General features: G+C 36.5%; 2 protein-coding genes and 2 long non-coding RNA genes across 5 annotated transcripts in view; 2 read left to right on the forward strand and 2 right to left on the reverse strand.

Moving 5' to 3' along the window:
• Positions 1–191: 191 nt before the first annotated feature.
• LOC142235591 (uncharacterized) lies at positions 192–691 on the reverse strand. The gene is made up of 2 exons (XR_012721862.1): positions 462–691; positions 192–405 (listed from the first exon to the last, which is right to left on the reverse strand). It is a non-coding gene; the product is annotated as an uncharacterized LOC142235591 (long non-coding RNA).
• Positions 692–1,938: 1,247 nt separating this feature from the next.
• On the forward strand, positions 1,939–2,607 carry LOC142236477 (uncharacterized). Its single transcript, XR_012722051.1, has 2 exons — positions 1,939–2,336; positions 2,394–2,607. It is a non-coding gene; the product is annotated as an uncharacterized LOC142236477 (long non-coding RNA).
• Positions 2,608–20,837: 18,230 nt separating this feature from the next.
• Positions 20,838–23,288, forward strand: Uba3 (Ubiquitin-like activating enzyme 3). 2 transcript variants are annotated; one of them, XM_075304465.1, is made up of 5 exons: positions 20,838–21,097; positions 21,165–21,841; positions 22,091–22,394; positions 22,514–22,729; positions 22,874–23,288. In XM_075304465.1, exons 1-4 carry the CDS (start codon positions 20,932–20,934, stop codon positions 22,720–22,722), a joined length of 1,356 nt encoding a protein of 451 aa, XP_075160580.1. In that variant the 5' UTR covers positions 20,838–20,931; the 3' UTR covers positions 22,723–22,729; positions 22,874–23,288. The 2 variants fall into 2 exon arrangements, with proteins under 2 accessions (XP_075160580.1, XP_075160579.1); XM_075304464.1 differs by lacking the exon at positions 22,874–23,288 and having other exon boundaries at positions 22,514–22,872.
• Positions 23,289–24,473: 1,185 nt separating this feature from the next.
• Cep290 (Centrosomal protein 290kDa) overlaps positions 24,474–26,091 on the reverse strand; it is a 30,336-nt gene continuing 28,718 nt past the window's right edge. The window contains exons 12-13 of the mRNA XM_075307149.1: positions 24,982–25,177; positions 24,474–24,909 (exon numbers count right to left, since the gene is read on the reverse strand). Coding sequence (XP_075163264.1) covers positions 24,574–24,909; positions 24,982–25,177 — 532 coding nt within the window. The 3' untranslated portion in view covers positions 24,474–24,573. The remainder of the gene's footprint in view (positions 24,910–24,981; positions 25,178–26,091) is intronic.

The raw sequence follows: 26,091 nt of genomic DNA on the forward strand, positions 1-26,091 counted from the left end.
ATACGATATCAAAAACTCGTCGGAAAAGCGCCGTCACTATTGAGAAGTTGTACCACGCAAAAGTTACTACAAAAAGGTTTCGCATGAGTGCAATTATTAGGAGCCTTTATAGATCAATTTAGAACGACGCCAATAAGGGACCCTCCAAACAATCAGAAAAAGTGCATTTTAAGATAGTTGTAAAAGAATCATTGTGGTCGAGTAAAACACGTTTGTTTAGATATTTATTAATTTGTGTAAACATTTACAAATTCTTAAAAATATAACATTTATACCACTATCACATTACATTTTAAATAATTTTTGGCATTAATGATGATGTTGAGTTACAAGTAGCGAGTTACATGTTGCAGCGTCTATCAACTAGTGTTTTTATTTGATGGAAGCAGCATGTCTGTAAAATATCTGAAAAACAATCACTTTATTCCATTTGGAAAATCAAAAATTGTTCACCAATATACCTTTCGCAATTTTAAGCGTATAATCTATGTTTTCAGAACTTTATTTTCGTTTTTATTTAATTAAAATATAACAAGCTGGTTGCGCTTGGCGTTTCACAAAAAATAAAATCGTAGTAGGGATGGCAAAATACTTTCATGTACTTTTTGATGTACCTTTTCATGATGGTTGAAGTGACATTTACGAGTCTGTGGTAACGATGAGGATGAAATGGAACTTTGAAATGCTGGCAGGGATATTAGTGAAAAATTTTCGACATTCCAAATGGAATAAATTGATATTTTTTCAGACATGCTGCCTTGATGAAGTATATACACACTGGCTGACGGTGGTACATCAGCAATATATAGCAGAATTCCAACTTTTAATGCGTCTTACAGACTATAAGTTTTTCCGGACAGAATGTCTGTGTTTGTAAAGAATCTTAGAGTGTGTCCAATCGATACGACAATTCCCCTGCCACCATTTCAAAGTTCCATTTCATCCTCATCGCTACCACAGTCTCGTAAGTGACACTGCAACAATCGCCAACTGTGATAGTATTTTGCCATCACTCCAGGCATATTAATTAATATGCCTTGGCCATCACTATTCGCATGAAAGTATTTTGCCATCACTATTGTTACAAGAGCCATTTTATATTTTGTGAAACACATATAACCCTGCCAACATTTTTTGAATTTGGGGGCGCTTCAGAGAATCCCCACTACGTCGAAAACAGTCGTATACGATATCCAAAACTCCTCGGAAAAGCGCCGTCACTATTGAGAAGTTGTACCACGCCAAGTTACTACAAAAAAGTATCGCATGAGTGCAATTATTAGGAGCCCTTCTGGATACATTTAGAAGGACGCCAATAAGAGCCCCTTCAAACAATCAGACAAAGTGCATTTTAAGATAGTTGTAAAAGAATCATTGTGGTCAAGTAAAACACGATTGTTTAGATGTTTATTAATTTTATGAAACATTTAATAAGACATTTAATAAGAAACATCATAAATATAACATTTATACGGTTATCACATCACATTTAACACATTTTTATGCATTAATAAGAGATTGATGTTGAGTTACAAGTTGTAAGTTACATATTGCAGCGTCTATCAGCCAGTTTGTTTATTTTCGATGGAGACAGCGTGCCTGGAAAAATATTTGAAAAGCGATCACTTTATTCTATTTGGAAAGTCGAAAATTGTTCACCATATACCTTTCACAATTTTAAGCGTAATATCTATGTTTTCACAACTTTACTTTCGTTTTTATTTAAATAAAATATAACAAGCTGGTTGCGCTTGGCGTTTCACAAAAAATAAAATGGCTCTTCTAACAGTAGTGATGACATAATACTTTCATGTACATTTTGTACTTTTTGATATGCTTCCCCATCACAGTTCACGATGGTTGTGGTGACATTTACGAGTCTGTGGTAGCGATGAGGATGAAATGGAACTTTGAAATGCTGGCAGGGAAGCTAGTGGTGATATAATTTATTTAAATAAAAATGATAATGAAGAGCTGAAAACATAGTTATTTCGCTTAAAATTGTGAAAGGTATATTGGTGAACAATTTTTGACTTTCCAAATGGAATAATGTGATAGTTTTTCAAATATTTTTCCTGGCACGCTGCCTCCATTGGGACCCTGCCAGCATTTCAAAGTTCCATTTCAACCTCATCGTTACCACAGACTCGTAAATGTCACTTCAACCATCATGAAAAGGTACATCAAAAAGTACATGCAAGTAATTTGCCATCCCTACTGTTAAAAAAGCCATTTTTTTGTGAAACGCCAAGCGCAACCAGCTTGTTATATTTTAATTAAATAAAAACGAAAATAAAGTTCTGAAAATATAGATTATACGCTTAAAATTGTGAAAGGTATATTGGTGAACAATTTGGTGATTTTCCAAATGGAATAAAGTGACTGTTTTTCAGATATTTTACAGACACGCTGCCTCCATGGAATAAAAACACTGGTTGATAGACGCAGCAACATGTAACTCGCTACTTGTAACTCAACATCATCATTAATGCCAAAAATTATGTTAAATGTAATGTGATAGTGGTATAAATGTTATATTTTTAAGAATTTGTAAATGTTTAATCAAATTAATAAATATCTAAACAAACGTGTTTTACTCGACCACAATGATTCTTTTACAACTATCTTAAAATGCACTTTTTCTGATTGTTTGGAGGGTCGCTTATTGGCGTCGTTCTAAATTGATCTATAAAGGCACCTAATAATTGCACTCATGCGAAACATTTTTGTAGTAACTTGGCGTGGTACAACTTCTCAATAGTGACGGCGCTTTTCCGACGAGTTTTTGATGTCGTATATGATTGTTTTCGACGTAGTGGGGATTCTCAAAAGAGTCCCCAAATTCAAAAAATGTTGGCAGGGGGATAGACACTACAACATGTAACTTACAACTTCCCTGCCAACATTTTTTTGAATTTGGGGGCGCTTCTGAGAATCCCCACTACAGGCCGGTACTATGTTCATTCTTGCGAAAAAATTTTATAGAAACCATTATTTCGCACATAGAAAGCGGTGTTTATTTAGGTAACTTGGAGCGCTATTTTACAGGGAGCTATATTGAATTGAGTTGGTGGTTGTTGCTTGCTATTACAAAATTAACATTTTATTCTCCTTGGCAATTGATCTGCTACTCCTTTGATCCTTTGTATAGTTTCGGAACAAAAATATAATCCGTGTTTGTGTTATAAACCCACACAAATAGTTTTAATAAATAAATTATTTCTTAATTCACATTGCAAATGGCGCGACGCTATAAGCTTCAGTTTTTCAACTCGAAAAAAACAAAGTACCACAAATGGAAAAATTTCGCTAGTTTTTCGCATTTTTTAATTTTGTATGGAGTTTCAACGCGAAAACCGAACAGAGTACCGGCCTTAAGGCCGGTACTCTGTTCGGTTTTCGCGTTGAAACTCCATACAAAACCAAAAAATGCGAAAAATTTGCGAAATTTTTTCCATTTGTGATACTATGTTTTTTCGTGTTGAAAAACTGACGTTTATAGCACGGCGCCATTTGCAATGTGAATTAAGAAATAATTTATTTATTAAAAACTATTTGTGCGGGTTTATAAATCAAACACGGACCATATTTTTGTTCCGAAACTATACAAAGGATCAAAGGAATAGCAGATCAATTGCCCAAGGAAAAATAAAATGTTATTTTGTAAAAACAAGCAACACCACCAACTTAATCCAATATCGCTCCCTGTAAAATAGCGCTCCAAGCTACCTAAAAAAACGCCGCTTTCTATGTGCGAAATAATGGTTCCCATAAAAATTTTTCGCAAGAATGAACATAGTACCGGCCTTTACGTCGAAAACAGTCGTATACGATATCCAAAGCTCCTCGGAAAAGCGCCGTCACTATTTAGAAGTTGTACCACGCCAAGTTACTACAAAAAAGTATCGCATGAGTGCAATTATTAGGTGCCCTTCTGGATACATTTAGAAGGACGCCAATAAGAGCCCCTTGAAACAATCAAAGTGCATTTTAAGATAGTTGTAAGAGAATCATTGAGGTCAAGTAAAACACGATTTTTAGATGTTATTAAACATTTATAAATTCTCATAAGTATAACATTTATAAAACTCTGTTCGGTTTTCGCGTTGAAACTCCATACAAAACCAAAAAATGCGAAAAATTTGCGAAATTTTTTCCATTTGTGATACTTTGTTTTTTCGTGTTGAAAAACTGACGTTTATAGCACGGCGCCATTTGCAATGTGAATTAAGAAATAATTTATTTATTAAAAACTATTTGTGCGGGTTTATAAATCAAACACGGACCATATTTTTGTTCCGAAACTATACAAAGTATCAAAGGAATAGCAGATCAATTGCCCAAGGAAAAATAAAATGTTATTTTGTAAAAACAAGCAACACCACCAACTTAATCCAATATCGCTCCCTGTAAAATAGCGCTCCAAGCTACCTAAAAAAACGCCGCTTTCTATGTGCGAAATAATGGTTTCCTTAAAATTTTTTCGCAAGAATGAACATAGTACCGGCCTTAACATATTTTTATGCATTAAGGCCGGTATGCACCTCTAGCGAAATTTTCGGTAGCAAAAATTGTAATAAATTAAATGTTTGCTGCCAAAATATGCTTTTGACAACCCTGTTATTTTTATTAGAGGTGCGTACCAGCTTACGAAATTGAACGCTACCGAAAATTTCGTTAGCATAAATAGCAATGCATTTCTTATGGGAATGAAATTTTTCGCTAGAGGTGCATTCCGGCCTTAACGTTCAGTTTCGCACCTCTAATGAAAATAACAGGGTTGTCAAAAGCATATTTTGGCAGCAAACATTTAATTTATTACAATCATTGTGTGCGTAAAAGTTTTAAAAGGTCTGTAAATGGTTGCTTCTAGAAATTTGTGGAATGACGATGATAAAGCAATTGAACTTCTATTGGCATTAAAGGGCAATGCTGCTGATGTGATACAAAGCATTCCCGCTGCTTCTAGAAATAACTATAATGAAGTAATAGCGGCGCTTCAACGCAAGTATGGTGGAGAGCACAAGCAAGACATCTTTAGAATGGAATTAAGAGGTAGAGTCCAGAAATCAAATGAGACCCTACAAGACTTCGCAACAGAAGTTGAGCGGCTAGTGCTTTTGGCATACCCTGGAGAGAATCATCCTCTTATAGATCGTATCAAGATTGAGACTTTTGTGAATGGCATTCGAGACCCTGAGATAAAATGTGCAACATATGCCGCACAAAAAGCTACATTCACAGAAACAGTAACATTTGCACTTGTACAAGAGACTGCGAGATTGCTGGCACGGCCTCAAATTCACAAAGTACGCAGAGTAGAGACCGAGTGTGAAGAATCGAAATCGGTCATTGAATTGGTAAAAGAGGCTCTAAAGCAGATAATGCAAGAAATGAAGCAGCAAGCAAATAAATCTAGAATGAAATGCTATAACTGTGATAAGGCTGGACATCTTTCCCTGGAATGTAAAGCGTGGCGTAAAACGTCGGGGTCAATCTCGCCATCTCCATTAAACAATAATCAGAAGAAGGCGACCACAAAGCCAAGCGACTCAAATTCAAATTTTGCGGATAATAGAAAAGGTGGCAAACAAGTTATTGATCAAGCCTTGACACGACGGCATTGCAATGTAGAAAACAGACGCTACTCGAAGGCTGAACCAAAGGAGACAGTTGTAAATGTCAGGCAGTTACACATCGAATCTGGCACAGACTGGTCAACAGAGCAACGTAAAGATCCCATTCTGAGAAAAATTATTTCGGCAAAACAAGAGAACAAGAAGCCCAGTAAGAAAGACATCGCAGCCGAAAGTCCACTTATGAAATCATACTGGGCTCAATGGGATAGTTTAGTTCTAGTCAATGGATCCCTGCAACGTAAATGGGAAAGCGAAGATGGCAAGAGCAGCCGAAATTTGATCATCGTTCCAGATTCCAAAATAAGAGATGTTTTGGCGGAGTTCCATAATGGTCCCAGTGGAGGTCATCTGGGAATAACCAAAACCGCCGAGAAAGTGAAGCAACGATTCTACTGGGTTGGATGCCAGAAATCAATTGCTGAATGGGTAGCCAATTGCGAGAAGTGCATGAAGGCGAAAGGTCCAACAAGGAAAAGTCGAGGTCCTATGCAAGAATAGGGCTGTTTTCTTTTTGCACTGGATAGAACTTTTGTATGGCAATCGTTGCACTGGTGTTCTATCCAGTGCAACTATCAGTGCAAGTCGCACCAGAGTCACCATTATATGCGAATTTTGTAGTTGTCAAAATATGAATTGGCAACTAACTAAAATACTGGGGATGAACACATCTCAAGTGAATGTCACATACTGAAAAGAAGAAGAAACAAAAGCAAATGTAAATAAACAAAACTCATTCGTGAGCGTCGTTCGTCAAGCAAGGTTGTGTTTTTTCAAGGCTGAGCTTCACGGAACTTGATCACTGCGGTTTTTCGAAATCAAGAAGATTGTGAAATTCTATCTATTTGGTTTCTCTTTTCTTTTTGATTTGGAAAAGAAAAATTGTTACCTATTATTGGCAAGGTGTATTTGCTGATTTTTGTTTATAGGCGGTAAAAATGCCGAATGGGACTGAGGCAAATGTCCCGCCAATTCCACCACCACCGGACATTGGGCGAAGATGCAGATCTAGAAGCCGGAATAAACTAGGAGGAAGAGAGGAAAGTCTGGACAAGCAAGGCACTAAGGTACCGAGATTAGAGGGTCGCCGTGATGTTAAAACATCTGGAGGTTCTCAGGTGAACCAATCGACCATGCTGACTAATTCTAGCCGTGTTTATGAATATGATGCAACAAGCGAAGGCCCCTTTTTAACGTTTTTAGAAACTTTTACGTCTGGCAACGAAAGAAAGCCGATTAACACCATGGCTGCGGCTAGATTCCTCAAAACGTTAAATATACCCAATATTCTGGAAATTGTTAAAGTTGGGTATGGAAGAGTGAAAGTTGTCTTCAAAGATGGTGCTTCGGCAAATAACTTCGTGAAGGATGCCCGTTTAAGTGAAGGTGGATATCAGGCCAGAATATTGGCTCACTTCGTGTCTATAGTAGGAGTTATTTATAATGTACCGGAAGAAATTTCCACAGAGGAGCTAAAAGAGGATTTAAAAACCAATGAGACAACGATTTTGGATATTATTCGAATGACTAGAAAAGAAAGAGGAGAGACCATAAATACAAGGAGAGTGAAGGTCATCTTCAAGGGGCGCAAATTGCCAGAGGTTATTGACTATAGTGGTGCAAAATTGAGGGTACACCATTTTATCCCCTTTGGTCAATGCTATCGGTGTTTCCGATTTAACCATTTTGCAGATCACTGCAAATCACCTGCTAATTGTCGTATTTGCTTCCAACGCCACGAAGTGGTTGACCCGAATAATTGCAGTAACCCGATCACATGCTCTAACTGTGGACTGGCGCACCCTTCCAATAGCCGCGACTGCCCTGCAAGGGAAAAGGCTTTTAGAATTAAAAAAATCATGGTCGTTGAGAATCTATCCATCCGAGAGGCAAGATCTAAATATTCTGCCATTTTTTCGAATAGGTTTGATATTTTGGATCAAAAACTTGATGTGGCTTTTCCCCCCATTCGGCACAAGCCGAACTTTAAGCCTTTCGCTAATAACAGCAATGTGAGCAACAATCTTGATGCAGCAAAAGATCTTCATAAACAATTTTCGTTTGCGCGAGTCGCCAAACTGAATATAAATAAGGAACGAGAGGAGGCTAACGCAAGAAGGACACAAAAAGAGCACCAGGCTGCTTTACAAGAAGGTGAGACGTATAAAGCTCCAAACGGTGTAGGTATTATTGCAGCGGAGAATTTGAAGACATCTGGTTTTGAGAGAGCTATAAATGAATTAGCTAAGAAATTAAATAATTACATTGTTGTGGGTGCAAATGGCTCCGGAGGAGACCATTTGAACTTCATTCAAGATCTTCATCAAGATATGAATCGCTTTTTTGCTACGCAAGACGTCGAGTTGATAAAAGCTGGGGGGGCCACTAGCCTCTCAGTGTAATTTTGTTTTTTTCATTGTATTATTATTGTTAAAGAAAAGATGAGAATTTTACAACTGAATATTCAGAGCCTGAGAAAGAGAGAGAACAAAGATGTCTTGGAATTATTTCTTGAGACTAACAAGATAGACATAGCACTACTGTCTGAAACATGGTTGACTGATAATTCGACTACAAGCATTTGTAATTTTAATTATGTTTATAAGAACAGGAGTGATGGATATGGAGGTGTAGGCATCTACATTAGAAGAGATATATCATTTTCAATTTTGGACAAATTTCCTGTTGGGGAAGTGGTTGGTATTCGTACTCATAATTTGAGGAAAAATGTCTGTGTTGTTTCGGCTTACATACCACCTAATACCTCAAACGGTGCTTTTAAGGCGATTATTTCCAGTTTCATTGACTCTGTTGAGAACATGTCCCTTCCGATGATTTTTGGCGGTGATTTGAATGCCAAATCGCATCTTTGGGGGTCTCCAGTTTCTGATACGAGAGGTGACATTCTTGCAGATTTGATGTATGGTTCTTCTTTTTGCTGTCTCAACACTGGTGACTACACTTTTTCTGTTCGTGATGGCCAATTCTCTTTTCTTGATGTTACGTTCTGCAGAAACTTTGTTCGAAATCCGAGTTGGTCTGTTCGGAAGGCAAAACTGACTAACAGTAATCATTTTCCCATTGTAATTGAAATCTGTGATATTGATCCGGCACCAAGGGGTTTCTACAAAGTGTGCCATCGCCGTGTATTAGACGGTGTTAGTCGTTTGAGTGTGGGCACCTCATATGAGGAATTCAGTTCCAAAATGGATTCTATAATTCAAAATTGTTCGGAATACATAGATTCTAGGAACAAATATAAACCCAAACCATGGTGGGACCCCGAGGCCTCAAGATTATTTCGAAGGCGCAATGCTCTTAGATTGAAATATCACCGATACAGAACTTATGAGAACTGTCAAGATTGGATTATGGCTGACAATGAATTGAAGAACTATATTGGAACTTTAAAGAAATCGAATTTTCAAGCCTTCCTCTCTGAAGTCTCTTCGGCTTGCTCTCCGAGGGAGGTTTGGGATAAAGTGAAGAACGTGCGGAAATTTGGTAAGGAAAAAAATATAAACAACATCTGGAATGAGGAACAGAAAGAGTGTGTTATCAATATGGTCACAGAATCTGCTCCCATTAACATCCCGCCGCCGCTCTCAACTGATTTTAAAAATAGAGACCCATTACCTCAATTCGGAGTATGTGATTTTGAATCGTTCATTAGATCAAGAAATCCCGGATCTGCAGCTGGTGCTGATAAGATAACTTATGAAATGATTATTAATTTAAAGGACTCAGACAGAATTGCGTTTTTCGAAATCCTGAAGAAGCTTTTCGAGGACGGTATTTTTCCTAATTCCTGGAGGAGAATTCTTTTAACGCCGGTCCCAAAGAGGAACAAAGATGCCACCATGATCGTAAACTTTAGACCGATATCGCTTATGAGTGTACATGTCAAATTAATAGAAGGTGTGCTGAAAAATCTGATTAATGAACATATCAGATCATTTAACCTGCTCCCTGAACGCTCTTATGCCTTTAGACCTCATCATTCGACAGCCATGTGCATAAACGACCTTGTGAATTTTGTGGCCGACCTGAAGTCGAGGTCAATGCATGTAATGGGTATGTGTGTTGATGTGGAGAAAGCGTATGATTGCACAGATATAGAGGTTCTGAAGGATGTCATGGAAATTTTGGGCTTTAACAGTCACATTACTTGGTGGATCTATGAATTTTTTAGAGAAAGGATATTAATTTGCGGGACAAAGTCGAAAGAGACATTTGGTGGACTAGCTCAAGGGAGTGGGCTGAGTCCAATTCTTTTTAACTTATACACCATTTCACTTCATCATGTCAATTCGAGTCAATGTCGTTTATTTCAATATGCAGATGACTTTGTTTTGATCTGTTATGACAAGGATTTTAACAGTACCAAGACATTGCTTCAGTCTAAAATTATTGACTTTAAGGCAAGATGTAATGAAAAGAGTCTTAATTTCAACATGGCCAAGACAAGTGTGGTTCACTTTAACAGAAGACAACGAGATTTGAACATATGCGTTGAAAACACACTCCTGAATCAAGTACAGGAAATGAAATACCTAGGTGTGGTGATCTCGACAAATGGTTCGTCGAACGAACATGTGGACTTTACGATCAGGGAGATTGAAAAGAAATGCCGCTTCATGAATATTATCAATGGGTGTCGTTTTGGAGTGCATCCGATTAAGGCATTACTTTTTTATAAAGCATTTGTGAGGTCGAAAGCTGAATATGGAGCCTCGGCTCTTTCAAATATGTCTCAAGTTGCTTCTGGCAGAATTAAAAGTTGCCTTAATAATGTCCTGAGAAAGGCCCTGGGTCTCATACGCACAACACCTGTTTCAGTCATATATCATATGGCTGGTGAATTGCCTCCTGACAAGAGATTTGAATTGGCAACGGCAAAGGAACTAATAAAAGTTTTTGCGTTGAACCTTCCGGCAAAGGAGATAATGGCTGTTCGGGATCGTCCATTGAATTCTAGTTACTACAGAATCTATCATCAATTCCAGCATATTTTTGAAGACGTCGCACAGATCTCTGAATCAATCATTAAGCCAAGTAATATAAAGTTTGATGAGGACTTTTTCAAAGGAGCTGTCAAAAATAAGGCTGAAGCTAGCGTTGAACTGGTTAGGAGTCTGAGGTTGGAGAAGGAGGCGGATCTACAAGATAGAAAGTTTGATTTAATCTTCACGGATGGCTCAGTGCATGCTGAATATACGGGGGCTGCTTTCTACCACCAGGCTTCTGGTTTGGTTCAGGCCTTCTGTGTCACCAAAAGACTGTCTTCTATGTCGGCGGAGCTTGTTGCGTTATATAAAGCTCTTGAATTTGCTACAAACAACGGGCTGACAAATATTGCATTTTTAACGGATAGTCTAGCTGGAGTTCAAGCGCTTAAAAACAACGGAGGACTTAATTTTTTGGCACATCAATTTCTGGCTCTTGCAAATGAACACTGTGGAAGCATCGAAATACATTTCATTCCCGGGCACATGGGAATACCTCACAATGAGAAAGTGGATGAAGCAGCGAAAAAGGCATTTGAAGAGGGATGGCGTTTAGATTTGAAATGGCCCTTAGGTGATGCTATTCGTACAATAGAGGAAAAATTGTGGTTGAAATGGTCAACGGAATATATACAAGAGGCGTCAGTACGAAATTCCTGTTACTTCAGAATCTTTCCGACGGTGCGGAAGAAGCCGTGGTTCGGTAATGTGGCAGTGAATACTCTTCAGTGTAAAGCAATTAATAGAATACTGAGTGACAATGCATTCTGCAATTCTACACTTTATAAGGTGCGAGTAGCTGATTCTCCAGAGTGTGAGTCATGTGGTGGGGTGGAGACCCCATCCCATGTGATTTTTGAATGCCCTAGATTTTTCTTGGAAAGAACGCACTTCACCGAATTGGATGGTATATTTGATATTGAACAATTTGTTGACAAATTTGGTATAGAAGGTTTGAGCATTTTAGCGGATTTCTTGGAGAAGACTGGTCCATGCATTTAGTTTCATCACAGCATTGCGATGTCTATTAGTGTTGGCTTTGTGATTCCGGGCCAAATAAGTCTTCCAATAAGGGTGTTTTTTTTCATCGGCATTGGGAGCAACTTAAAAGGAAAAAAAAAAAATAAACAAAACAGAAGTATTTGTTTAAATTTTGTTTCACTGCAACAAAAACAGGAATATGTATCGAATTATGTAGAAATATCTAGTGGCCCAACTTTAAATGTAGCGTCTCTAACAACTTCCAATAAAGGAACTCTCACGGAAGTGACGATTTCATTTGGACATTTCGTCAAAGGCCTTCTCTGTATTTCGTGAGACTCACAATAATTATGGAGTTCGAAAAAATTTAACCGCGCCTTAAATTTTTACAAAAACACCTTAAATGGCATGAGAATCAGTGAAATGTGTTTTATTTTCCTACAAATCAAAGTTTAAATTGCATGGCTCGGGTGGTGGAAGTTTAGTACGAAGGTCCAAAGAAAAGTCTTAATCCAAGAAATAAAAACAGTTCCTTCAATAATGGTGGGGGTAATATTATGCTTTTGGAAATCTTCAAAAACAGTTTGTCCCATGTAATATTACCATAGCAATCACGGGAAATACCGTCTACATGGATTATTCAGTGCGATCATGATCTCCAGCACTCGTATAGTGTGCTAAAACAACTTATTTCTAATGAAAAAGTGTGTGTACTTGTACTCTATGTTTCGAATTCAGGCCAATGTCGTTCCTATGTTTAATAAAAAAATAATGTATTATACCCTTCATTGTGGACCAAATTCATTGATACCATCTCAAGTTTGTTGCGAGCTATATAAAGGTTGATATTCCCATATGCATGAATTTGAATCTGCACCGATTTAGACAAAATTGTATACACTTCAACAAAATCTATGTACTTAATATTTGAATCTAACTTTATGGGACGAAACATAATTTTAGTCAAAAAAAAAAAAAAAATAAAATAATAATAATAAGAAAATCTGAAGTCTGGCGGGGCAGACTATAATATACACAACTTTGTATTTAGATCCACATTTTGATAAAATCTCAATCCTTCAATTTTGTTGAGTGCTTTGTATAAAGGTTTATGTTGCTATTTACCTCACTCGATTTGGACAATGTATATTGTAATACTTCTATAAAGAGTGCGACGCAGGGTATACATTTTTAGGCAATTTCGCAAAATTGAATTTATAATCGGTCGAAAGATTTATATTAGAGGTTTTTTAAGAATCAGTGACCATCAGCACGAAATAACATTATATGAAAATTTACTATAGAAAAACATTTTCAATAAATATGCTAAATTTTGAGAAAATTTTCTATAGAAATAAAATTTTGACAAATTTTTCTATAGAAAAACAAGTAAGGAAAGTCTATAGTCGGACAGGGCCGACTATATTATACCCTGCACCACTTTGTGATCTACATTTTCGACACCATCTGAATTCCTTCAAATTTTTTGAGTGGTATATATAAAGATTTATGTTAATATTTAAGACCAAAATTCTATTGACTTAAAATTTATGTCGGCTAATGCCCTGGAGTGGAACACAATGTTAGTAAAAAACAAGTAAGTAAAGTCGGGCTGGGCCGACTATATTATACCCTTCACCACTATGTATACCAACATTTGTGTTACCACCTTAACTACTTCAAATTTGCTGGGAGCTATGCAAAGGTTTGCATTTCCAGATACAAATACTTATAATGAAGAGAATATTTGTACAAAAACACTAGAATTAAAATCGGCTATCACCATGGGATGAAACACAATGTTAGTAAAAAATATGGGAAATATGAAGCGAGAGAAATTTTAATGCAAGTGTACAAAAGGACATTTATGATTTATCAGGCGATACATATGTATACCAAATATAGGAAAATTTTAGTAATATTTGCAATTTTTGCTACTCACCAGTGGCGATTTTAAAAGGATATTGGTAGATCTCGCCAAGATATGTGGTCAAGTGTGGGTTGTAACATATTATTTGGTCAAGTCGAGCGACTTGGAGCCTTATTTAAAAATCAACTGTTCTGTGGAAATTCTGGCACTACAGGATATGACTAAGATATGAGGAAATCATCACAGAATTTTGTCTAAAGTGTGGAAATTTTGGTCATATTTGTAATAACTGGAAACACGAATATATGGGGGTTTTATCTAAATCTGAACCAAATCAGATCAAACTTTACACACTTAAATATCTAAAATATTAAAGATTTTAACCAAATTTAACACACATAACGACACCTAAATCTGAATCGATTTCAATCAAATTTACCAAGCATTGCTAGAATGTTAATTCTACTCTCTGTGCAAAACTTCACGAAAATCGGTAGTAAACTTTGGCCTCTGTTGTCATATGAGTCTAAATCGGACGAAAATTTCAATCAAATTTTGCACTCGTGACTATATGGCCAAGCGTTATGTTTGAGCAAAATTTCAACCAAATCAGGGTAAAACTCAGGCTGAATCCATATAAGTGCATATCGTACGAAAGATATATATGGAAGCTATATCTAAATCTGAACCGATTTCAATAAAATTTGGCACATTTGACTATACTACCAATTGTACTCCTAGTGCAAAATTTCTACCAAATTTGGGTTAAAATCTGGCTTCTAGGGCCGTATAAGTGGACGAAAGATATATATGGGAGCTATATCTAAATCTGAACCGATTTCTTCCAAAATCAATAGGGTTCTATTCTGACCCAAAACACATACTTGTGCCAAATTCGAAGTCGATTGGGCTTAAATTGCGACCTAGACTTTGATTACAAAAATGTGTTCACGGACAGACGGACATGGCTATATCGACTCAGGAGCCCACCCTAAGCATTTTTGCCAAAGACCCCATGTGTCTATCTCGTCTCCTTCTGGGTGTTGCAAACATATACACTAACTTATAATACCCTGTTCAACAGTGTGGCGCAGGGTATAAAAATTTTATAAATTGTTGTTCATTAGGCCGTGAAGTACAAAAATATAACAGCAGACATCTACTGCTGTTTTTAGCAGACTTTTTCTATGAGTATACTGGAAGTCGAGTCTGAATTTGGAAAATAAAGTTGTTAACTCGTTTTAAAGGATTTTAATAGCATATGGAGAACAAAAGCTGAAAAAATTAAAACTTAAAATTCGCTTCCTAGAAAGAAGTACACCAAACCGAAATTTAAAAAAAAAAATGTGTCTTAAAAATATCCTTACTAGTATTCTCCGCTTCTTTGGCTCGGATTTAAAATAAAAGGAAAAAAAGGAAAGGGAAAAAGTAAATTTTTAAAGTAAAGACAAAATCTTTGTAACAGGACATGCCTTTTTTTGAGTGTATACTGCTTAATTTTCATAAATAAGGAAATTCGGTTCATCTCCCAAACCTATACCAATGATACCCTTGCTTATGTTTACTAATTCGCATGGGGTGGTTTAGGGTATGATATAGTCGGCCCCGCCCAATACCGATATGGACCAATTTTTGTATGGTTGTTAGAAACCACATACTAACACCACGTACCAAATTTCAACCGGATCGGATGAATTTTGCCCCTCCAAGAGTCTCCGAAGGTCAAATCTGGGGATCGGTTTATATGGGGGCTATACGTAAAGTAATGCGATATGGCCCTTTTCCAATAAGATACGACCTATATCAATAACAACTTCTTGTGCCAAGTTTCAAGTCGATAGCTTGTTTCGAACGGAAGTTGGCGTGATTTCAACAGACGGACCGACCATCATCGGGTCGTATTTTTTCCAAAATGAGGCCGGTCAGGCAGTTACTGTGAATGGTGTTCGCTATCGTAAGATGATAACGAACTTTGTATGGCCCGAATTTGCCCCACAGCTAACGAAACAATGCCTCTTTTGCGCAACAAATTTAATGTCCGTGTTATCTCACGTAATGGCAATGTCAATTGACCGCCAAGATCATGTGATTTGACACCGTTGGACTTTTTTCTTTGTGGTTATTTGAAAGAAAAGGTGTACGTCGATAAGCCAGCAACAATTCAATAGCTAAAGGACGAGATAATTCGGCACATTAACGGCATAGAACCTCAATTATGCCCCAGCGTCATCGAAAATTTGGACCATCGGATGGAGGTGTGCCACCGAGGTCGCGGCGTCTATTTGGCCTATAGTTTGTTCCATACATAATTGAGTAATACGAATATATCATAATAAAATAAAATTACAATAATGTCCTAAATAGTTTGTGTTTTATTCAAAATCAACATCGGCCCTTGAAAATTTAACCACCCTATTCTTTATGGGGTCTTAGAGCAATTTTTCGATCTGCTACAAACGGAATGACAAACTTAAAAAACCACCATCTTATGGTGGAGGGTATAAAAATAGCATTTGGAATAGTATATAATAATAAAATTGCCTTCTTCATCATTATTTAGAAAATATTCACCAAGACAGTATGATTTTGGTTTGGATTTTGCGGTAAAATTTAAAATTTTCATGAATTTTTTAGATATTTACGCTTCATTTGTGTATAATTTTTCTATTCTTTAGTTAACCCTCTAATGCCCAATCCCGCCTTTAGGCGGGCTTCAATAAATAAGGAAGCTTTTAGTAAAACACACCTTAACACAATAAAAATGGGTAAAATAAAAAGAAAACAGTTGGAACTGTTCAAGAGGCTTTGCAGCATATACTGAATTTTACCTATAAAACTTTCTTGTTTAGTTTTCTTGCTTTTGTGTCGTTAACATTAAATATTTATTCAGATGGCCAAAAAATTGGGGCATTAGAGGGTTAATTATACAAACATAATCCAAAAATGAATAAAGTTAAGTTAATTTGCTGAAGAAATAATAATTCCGATAACTAAAATAAACCTAATTTTTTTAATGGTTACATTTTCTTAATACATTTTAAAATAATAAAAACTTTTGTCTTACACTTTTCGACATTTTTATTTTCACGGCGAAAGCATAGGGAAACCTTGAAAATAAAAAATGTAAAAACAAGTGTAATGAAACTTAGTTTTTATTGATGGAACCATGAACGCCTAAATGTTTTTTACCATATTTAAAATTTTTGAAAGAAAATCTTCACTCCAGCGCCTCTATAATGGGATTTCGTGATAAAGACTCCTTGTTCCAACAAGCAAACACCTGAAACACACGGCCTGGGATGTGAAAATATGGCTCCTTCACAACACTAAATATCTCAAAACGCAACCACAAAGCCCAGGTAGCAACCCCATTGAAAACTAGGATCTCATTTGGAACCGTGGATCGGACAAAACCAAATTTCATCTTGGACAGCCCTTAAAAAAAGTGTTACAAGAAGAATGGGGCAAAATCTCTCAAGAAACGTGTCGATGCCAAGACGACTGGAAGCCATTTGCGCTAACAAAGGGTACTATTCCAAATACTAAGTGGACCAAAATAATGTCTCATACAATGTGATTACTGATACGACGAATACTTTTGTGAGCTTTTTTTGTAGTTTTTTGATTTAATGATTAAAAATAATACAATAAAATTAATTTCACGATTTTTGTTTACGTTTTGCTGTTATGTATATCCATGGAAACATTTTAATAAAACTTTTTCATATAAATGTTAAGCGGTTTGCGATTTCAAGATATAAAAAAGAATATTTTTGTGAGTCACTGTATATGTTTTGTTTTTGTTTTTTGTATGACTTGTTTTATGGTCTAAAACAGCAAGAAATCCCTTTCTCAACTAAATATACAAATAAACTTGCGATATTTGTTTGTGGCTGGTGGTGGTGATGTTTTTCTCTGCCTACAATTATTGGTATTTCGTTCCAAAGAAAAACTTATAAACCAAGGTGGCTATTAAACCCAAGACAAAAGGCATCAGCCATGACTTCATTACGATTCCTCGTTCTTTTGCTCAGTATTCCATGTGGGTTCGGATTTTTCTGGAACATTTGTACGCTCTTCAGCAACTAGTTAACCGATTTTGTATTGTTGCATCATTTCACGGGCATATGAACTGTGACCAACTTCTTCGAAATTTTCTGTAGCATCTTTACCAGCTTGTTCGATCAAGACTTCTTCACCACCAGGATGCTCATTGAGAAAAGGGGTCACTTCATACACGTTGTTGTGGATTATGAACCAATTCTTTTCTTTTGTAATATTTTTGGCATCTTCGGCGTGGGTAAATTATTTTAAATTTTGCGATGACATGGTGTTTAATTAAATAATTTGTGGTATTAAGTTGAATTATATTTCCTGTATATTCTCTCCCTCTTGTGATGGCTGGCCGAAGTCTGTAATTCTACGTTAACTAGGCTTTTGTGATTTTGATGCAATTGGCATATCCATTTCTATACCACACATGCTTGTGGTATTAGCCACTTTTAAATCCACCACTTGAGCAAATTCCCATATTTCCACGCGTTTGGTTGATAAACATGACGCACTGAATCTGTTTCCACGCACGTAGCTGTTGCCAGCAGTCATTTGTTTTTGAAAGGCAAGCAGCAAATCCTTTAAAATTAATAATCACTCTTTCGTTTTTGGTACACTTATTTCTATAAATTGATTATTAAATGTATACCCCCTATTTTTATTTGTAAACAATAACTTTGATTTTGACATTTGACGACCAAGTGTTGCCAATCAAAATCGAAATTTGAACTGAAATTTTTTTTGCGTTTTATTTTAGCACTGGTTATCAGTGCAAAAAGAAAACAGCCCTAATATAGACCAGGAGCCCCGTTTGAAAGAATAGCAATGGACGTGGCAGGCCCTTTCCCAGTAAGTGATTCTGGAAACCGTTATGTCCTTGTGGTCATGGATTACTTCAGCAAATGGCCGGAGGTGTATGCAATTCCGAACCAAGAGGCAAAAACGATTGTGGATGTGGTCAACAAAAACTGGATATGTCGCTACGGTGTGCCGTCCGAGATTCACTCAGACCAGGGAAGAAATTTTGAATCGGCCATATTCAAAGAGATGTGTGAATCCCTTGGTATCAAGAAAACGAGGACTACACCATTACATCCACAATCCGATGGCATGGTAGAAAGGTTTAATCGCACTCTGGAGGAACATCTTCGAAAAGTAGTGGACAACGGCCAGAGGGACTGGGACGAGCATATACCAAAGTTTTTGCTGTCGTATAGATCTGCCATTCATGATTCCACCTCTCGAACACCGGCCAATGTTCTATTCGGAACTGAGTTGAAGTTGCCTGGAGATCTGATATTCGGCGCTAAACCTAATGTGCTCGCCATGGAAAAAAACAGAAACGACATCCCAAACACTTTCGGTGAAGTTCACGAATCAGTGCGCAACAAAATAAAAATGGTCAGCAACAGAATGAAGGCGAGATACGATCGTGCTGTAAATACTGAGGGCTTCCAAGAAGAAGAATTGGTTCTGCTGTTTAACCCGCAACGAAAGAAAGGATTGTGTCCTAAACTGCAAACACAGTGGGAAGGCCCATACAAAGTCATCAAGAAGATCAATGATGTTGTATACCGGATTCAGAAGGACGACAGCCCTAGATCAAAGATGAAAGTTGTACATCTGGAACGATTGGCTCCTTACGGAACAGGTTCTGTGCCTGTTCGGGACGAACAGGCTTAAGCGGGAGGCAGTGTTACGAATTTGATAATTATAGATATAAGTTTATTTAAATTAGTTTCCGTTAATTTAAAATTTCAAATTGTAACGATAAAATTTTGCTATCACTTGTTGGAATCATCTATTCATTTTCTAGTATTTTCCTGAATTTCTTTTATGTTCTTTTGTTTGCTTATTTTCATGTAAGTTCTCGCTCTCTTTGATAGCAGCCCCTTTGTTTTGTTGTTTTGCATTCTCATTTCATCTCATTGTGTATTGTCATTGTTTCTGTTCTTGTAGTAATGCGAGCGCATATCTATGTGAGTGTGTATGTGTTTGGCAGCCACCAGATGAATGACTTAATGGTCGTAGATCCTTCTATCATTGGCTAAGAATGTTCTGGCGTTGCCAGAATATTGTAGTGCTACCAGAATGTTCTCGAATTGCCACCCCGTCATATATAAAAGCGCTCGCATGCTGCTAACGAGTGATGCGCTTTACAGACTATCAGTTATTCCGGACGGAATGTCGGTGTTTGTAAAGAATCTTACAGTGTGTCGGATCGATACGACTTGTCCGCGATGACTAAATAATCGGTAAATGTGTTATCGATCCCATAAACATGCAGCAGTATCGATTATGCCTTCGGACTTAACTTATAATGTGCACAATATATGGGATATGTTCGACACGAGCACTGTCGTCCGGAATAACTGATAGTCTATAAAGCGCATGAGTCTTAATTAAAGCGTCAAACGAATAACTTCAGTGTGAACGAATTGTAAAGTGTGAAGTCATAGTAAATAAATTGTAGATTGTCGTTATTTAAAAGAACTGTGTTTTAGTTGTCGGGTAATTAAAAACGCCTAAATATAAAAACGTAACAATATATTAAAAATTTTTAAAAGCGATTAGCTGGTTTAAAATTTGTGTACACAGCCCTGTTTTTTTGTTGTAGACTTAAATAAACTTTTGCTACCGAAAATTTCGCTAGAGGTGCATACCGGCCTTTAATAAAAGATTGATGATGTCTGTAATGCGCTTTACAGATTATCAGTTATTCCGGACGACAGTGCTCGTGTCAAACATATCCCATATATTGTGCACATTATAAGTTAAGTCCGAAGGCATAATCGATACTGCTGCATGTTTATGGGGTCGATAAAACATTTACCGATTATTTAGTCATCGCCGACAAGTCGTATCGATATGACACACTATAAGATTCTTTACAAACACCGACATTCCGTCCGGAATAACTGATAGTCTGTAATGCGCTTTACAGACTATCAGTTATTCCGGACAGAATGTCGGTGTTTGTAAAGAATCTTATAGTGTGTCGGATCGATACGACTTGTCGGCGATGACTAAATAATCGGTAAATGTGTTATCGATCCCTTAAACATGCAGCAGTATCGATTATGCCTTCGGACTTAACTTATAATGTGCACAATATGAGGGATATGTTCGACGCGAGCACTGTCGTCCGGAATAACTGATAATCTGTAAAGCGCATAAAGCGCATTATTTTCAAGGTAACAAATTTATAATTTTAGCAACACTGAATGCGAAAAAACCGGTTCAATTCATCAATCATAAATAAAGAAATGGCAACCCTTTTCATAGAAACAGATGTTTGAAGCAAAATTTTTGCAATAGCCGGCAGTTTGCAAAACACTTTAAAGTCTTATATTTTAAACAAAGTTAAAATTTAAATAAAGATAAAATGTCTTCTACCGTTTCACCAGCTTCAACAAATTCTCCCAATAGCAAGAAATGGCATAGTTTGCGACATATCTTGGAAAGGGATGGTCCATTCTGCAAAGCTGATTTCACGGCATCGTCCGATAATTTAGAGTTTTTGCTAAATACATGCAAAATATTAGTAATAGGTAAAATATCTCGATATAGAGGCCTTCGTAACAAAATGTAACTTTCCATGTTGGTTTTTTTTGTAAGGTGCTGGTGGTTTGGGTTGTGAGCTACTGAAAGATTTGGCTTTAATGGGCTTTGGTGACATCCATGTCATTGATATGGACATCATAGAATTATCCAATTTAAATAGGCAATTCCTTTTTAGAAGAAATGATATTGGTGCCTCCAAGGCTGAATGTGCTGCGAAATTTGTGAACAACCGTATACCAACGTGTCAAGTAACACCACATTTTGCTAAAATCCAAGATTTCGATTCATCATTTTATCAACAATTTCACATAATTGTTTGTGGTTTAGATTCCATTGTGGCTCGTAGATGGATAAATGGTATGCTAATTTCAATGCTTAACTACAATGAAGAGGACGGCAGTGTAGATCCTTCAAGCATAATACCCATGATTGATGGTGGCACTGAGGGCTTCAAGGGGAATGCTCGTGTTATTCTACCGGGTTTCACAGCATGCATTGAATGTACACTGGATTTATTTCCACCACAAGTCAACTATCCATTGTGTACAATAGCGAATACACCACGTTTACCGGAGCATTGTATTGAATATGTTAAGATAATCCAATGGGATAAAGAGAATCCCTTTAAATGTGCCTTAGACGGTGATGATCCTCAACACATTGGTTGGATATATGAGAAAGCCATGGAGAGAGCTAATCAATTTAATATTACCGGAGTTACCTATCGTTTGGTAAGTCGTATCATACAGTCAATTTTCCCTACAACGAATCTTGACGGGATCAGAAAATTATTTTATTATGTAGAAACTTCATTATAAAGAAATTATATCTGAATAAATTTGTTTAAATTAAATTTGTTCATTATAGAGAGAGAGTTTCATTGTAGAGAAGTTCACTGTAGAGAAGTTTGACTGTATTTCTGGTATTTCATCATTGATGTTGTTTCAAGACAACTTAAAATACTTTTTCCCTAATTATAGGTACAAGGAGTCATCAAACATATTATTCCAGCGGTGGCAAGTACAAATGCGGTTATTGCAGCGGCATGTGCCACTGAAGTCTTTAAATTGGCCACAAGTTGCTACGATAGCATGTCTAACTACATGAATTTCAATGATATCGATGGAATTTACACCTATACTTATGCTGCTGAGAAATCCGAAAGTTGTTTGGCCTGTAGTAATGTTCCGCAGGTTGTGAACATCGATGATCCAAATACCACCACCTTGGAAGATTTAATAAAGATCTTATGCGAAAGTCCACGTTTTCAAATGAAACAACCGGGTAGGTTTGGGCATTTTTTATTTCTTATTTTTTTTTACTTAACTAAATTTGGATCTTGCTTTCGATTTGAAAGGAATTGCATGTTTCAAGGTCTGACATTCTCTAATCCTTATTTGCAGGTGTTACTACCATAATGGATGGCAAGAATAAAACTCTCTATATGGCTACAGTAAAAAGTATCGAAGAACGTACACGAGGCAATCTAACCCAGTCATTGGGTGAATTAGGCCTTTCGGATGGCCAACTGATTACTGTAACCGATCCCACCTCGCCCACAAGTATATCATTGCAACTTAAATATAATGCCAATGAAGTTGAAATGAATTAAATTAAATGTAAGCAAAGCTAAGGGAAGAACTAGTAAAACAAATGTGAATCAAATTCAAGAATAAATTAACTAAACATTTATAGAAAAGAAATAAATAACAAATTGATAAGCTTAAAAAAATTATAACAACAATAAAATCTTCCAATCATAGGTGATGGCCTAACCATATTACACACAAACATGTCACCAACACAAAAAATCTCACAATCAAGTCATCAACACGAAAAATCCCATAATCAGTCGGTCCTTGTTCGAACACTGCAACGGGCAGTGTGCTCATGACACATGCAAGGACCTTGGAAGGAGGTTTACGTCAAGAACATTTGTATTATACCCGGTTAAAAAGCACAATTCTACGAATATAGGAAACAAGTTTTGAGGTTTATCTCTTATTCGCTTTAAACCTGGACAGTCATTCTTCGTCAAAATGACGACGCGTAATTTCATTTTCGATCTAAAATGTATTTTAGTCGATTGGGAAATGATAAATTTAAGCTATACTAATTCAACTATTTTATGAATTTTTCTTATATTCTAATTAAAAACACATTGAATAAGAAAATGAACTCAATTTTGGTTTTCATTTTTACTTACGATGAAAATTATAGCGCCTTGAAAAAAGCCGTGACGAAGAATGACGTTAGAGTACAAAAAATAAGGATGACTTTCCAGGGTTAAATTGAAGTCCGGTCTACACCTAAAGATCTCATGTTCATCGAACCAATCAAAAACGTTTCTACGTCATAAATCCAATTGTCAATAATCAAAAAAGTTGAACGTCGACTTCTCCAAATTTTGAAAAAAATTGACAATTAGAAAAATTTGTCAATAGGTCGTAAGGTAGACTTTTTGATTATGATCATAATACTCTAAAAACCATGTTCAGCGAAAATTTCGACATTGGCTTGGAAGGGCAATTTGAAGCTAAAATTTCCATAGGAATTCTGAGAGTATTTCTAGATCTATTTTCAAAAAAAAAAGGATGAGAAGACATGTGGTGACAGCAGCTCAAATTTTGAAAAAGTCGGAAAGTCAATATGTTTTGAAAAAGTCGAATCTTCAAGTCTTTCTTCGGTAGCATTTGGGATGCTGACAAAGAAACCCTTGCAAACGACTTCTAACACAACTGGCTGGTTATTGGAGTATTTTACTGAGAAATGACACACTATGGAATAACATACAGTACTTTCGGAACATTGCACTCAAAACTGCAAAGCAGTCTTTCCGCAGCATTTTCTACGTTCATATTTATGTGGAGAACTTTCGAAAGATTACCGGGAGGCGCTGCTAGCTGTTAAAATAATATCTTGTATTCGTAGTACTCATCTAAATCACAATCTTGTGGATAGGCATTCACCTTCCATGAAAAAGATATCCCCTGGATCAGGCATCACAAGCACCAGACCAAAAGGATCCACCGCAACCAACGGTTTCTTTCAATTAAGAACAGGTAAGTGCATCCAATAGTAGCTTGAGTGACGTGTCTCTCATTGATAACTAAGTCCCTTATGACAGAGTTTGAAATGTCAAACCTATTTCTCCTCTGGATCACTCTTGAAACCCGCTATGCTATTGACAGAGGTCTCGCCCGAAAATAGAAGAAACCTATCCGAACATACAAGAGAAAAGTTCCAGCCTGTGGATTCTTTTGGGGAATACATTATAAATCTTGACTATAGGGTCGGTGATACTTCGTGTCCTATGGTTGGACCTTCCTTTATGGATAACCAAAAAAAAAAACAAAAAACAAATAAATAATATAAAAATATTTGAAAAAAAACCTAAACTATAACAAAATTATTAGAATATCACCATAAGCATTTCATCATTATCGCAAAATATTAGTGAATATTATTCACTTATTTCATCAATCACTGGGACATTTTGCAATTCCGAACATTTACGCTTCCACATTGCCAATTGTTCTTTTAAAACTTTCTCTTTGGCTGCTGCCCGGGTCAATAGGACTTTGGCTTTTTGCAAAAGTTGTGTCTTCTTGATTAACTGCTCCTTCACATAACGCAATTCATCTTGAAGCGGTGAAGTATCCATCAGCTTTTGTTTATTTTCACAATGGGGACATTTGATTTGTTGTTTCAATTCCATTTGTAAGGCTGCAATTTTTTCAATCGATTCCGTATACATTTGTTGTAGGCGACCAGAGTCCATGGACATTTCCGTGGAAGACTTCATAAAAGAAAAGAAAACAAAAAAAGCAAATTAAAAAGAAGGATTCTTCAGTGATCTGTTTAAACTTACCCGAGATTCACACGATCTTCGGCCATCTTTTAGATATTTATTTTCCGCCCTTAATTTCTCCACAATATTCCGTAATGCGATTATTGTATGCTCTGCTGATTGTCCCGATTGTATATTGACCTTTATACCGGTACATTTACAAAGTTCTCGTCTTGCCTCTGAGGAAGCTCGTTCCTCTTTTAAAGCTATAATGTAGCTGTAAGGAAATATATAATTAATAACGCAGTTGGCCCTATGTTTAGTAGGCCTATGCAAATCTACGCCCCACCATAAATCTCACCACTGACCAATTTTCTGATTTCGTTACAAGAAAAACAAATAAGGAAAGTCAAAAGTCGGGCGGGGCCGACTATATTATATCCTGCACCACTTTGTACCATACCATATATATATAAAGGTTTGTCCCAAATACATACATTTAAATATCACTCGATCTGGACAGAATTTAATAGACTTCTACAAAATCTATAGACTCAAAATTTAAGTCGGCAAATGCACTAGGGCGGAACACACTGTTAGTAAAAAAATATGGGAAACATTTAAATCTGAAGCAATTTTAAAGAAACTTCGCAAAAGTTTATTTATGATTTATCGCTCGATATATATGTATTAGAAGTTTAGGAAAATTAGAGTCATTTTTACAACTTTTCGACTAAGGAGTGGTGATTTTACAAGGAAAATGTTGGTATTTTGACCATTTTTGTCGAAATCAGAAAAACATATATATGGGAGCTATATCTAAATCTGAACCGATTTCAATCAAATTTGGCACGCATAGCTACAATGCTAATTCTACTCCCTGTGCAAAACTTCAACTAAATCGGAGCAAAAAATTGGCCTCTGTGGTCATATGAGTGTAAATCGGGCGAAAGCTATATATGGGAGATATATCTAAATCTGAACCGATTTCAACTAACTTTGGCACGCTTAGCTACAATGCTAATTCTACTCTCTGTGCAAAATTTCAACTAAATCGGAGCAAAAAATTGGCCTCTGTGGTCATATGAGTGTAAATCGGGCGAAATCTATATATGGGAGATATATCTAAATCTGAACCGATTTCAACCAAATTTGGCACGCATAGCTACAATGCTAATTCTACTCCTTGTG

Source organism: Haematobia irritans, chromosome 4, assembly GCF_050003625.1.
Source record: "Haematobia irritans isolate KBUSLIRL chromosome 4, ASM5000362v1, whole genome shotgun sequence".
Lineage (NCBI taxonomy): Eukaryota > Metazoa > Arthropoda > Insecta > Diptera > Muscidae > Haematobia > Haematobia irritans.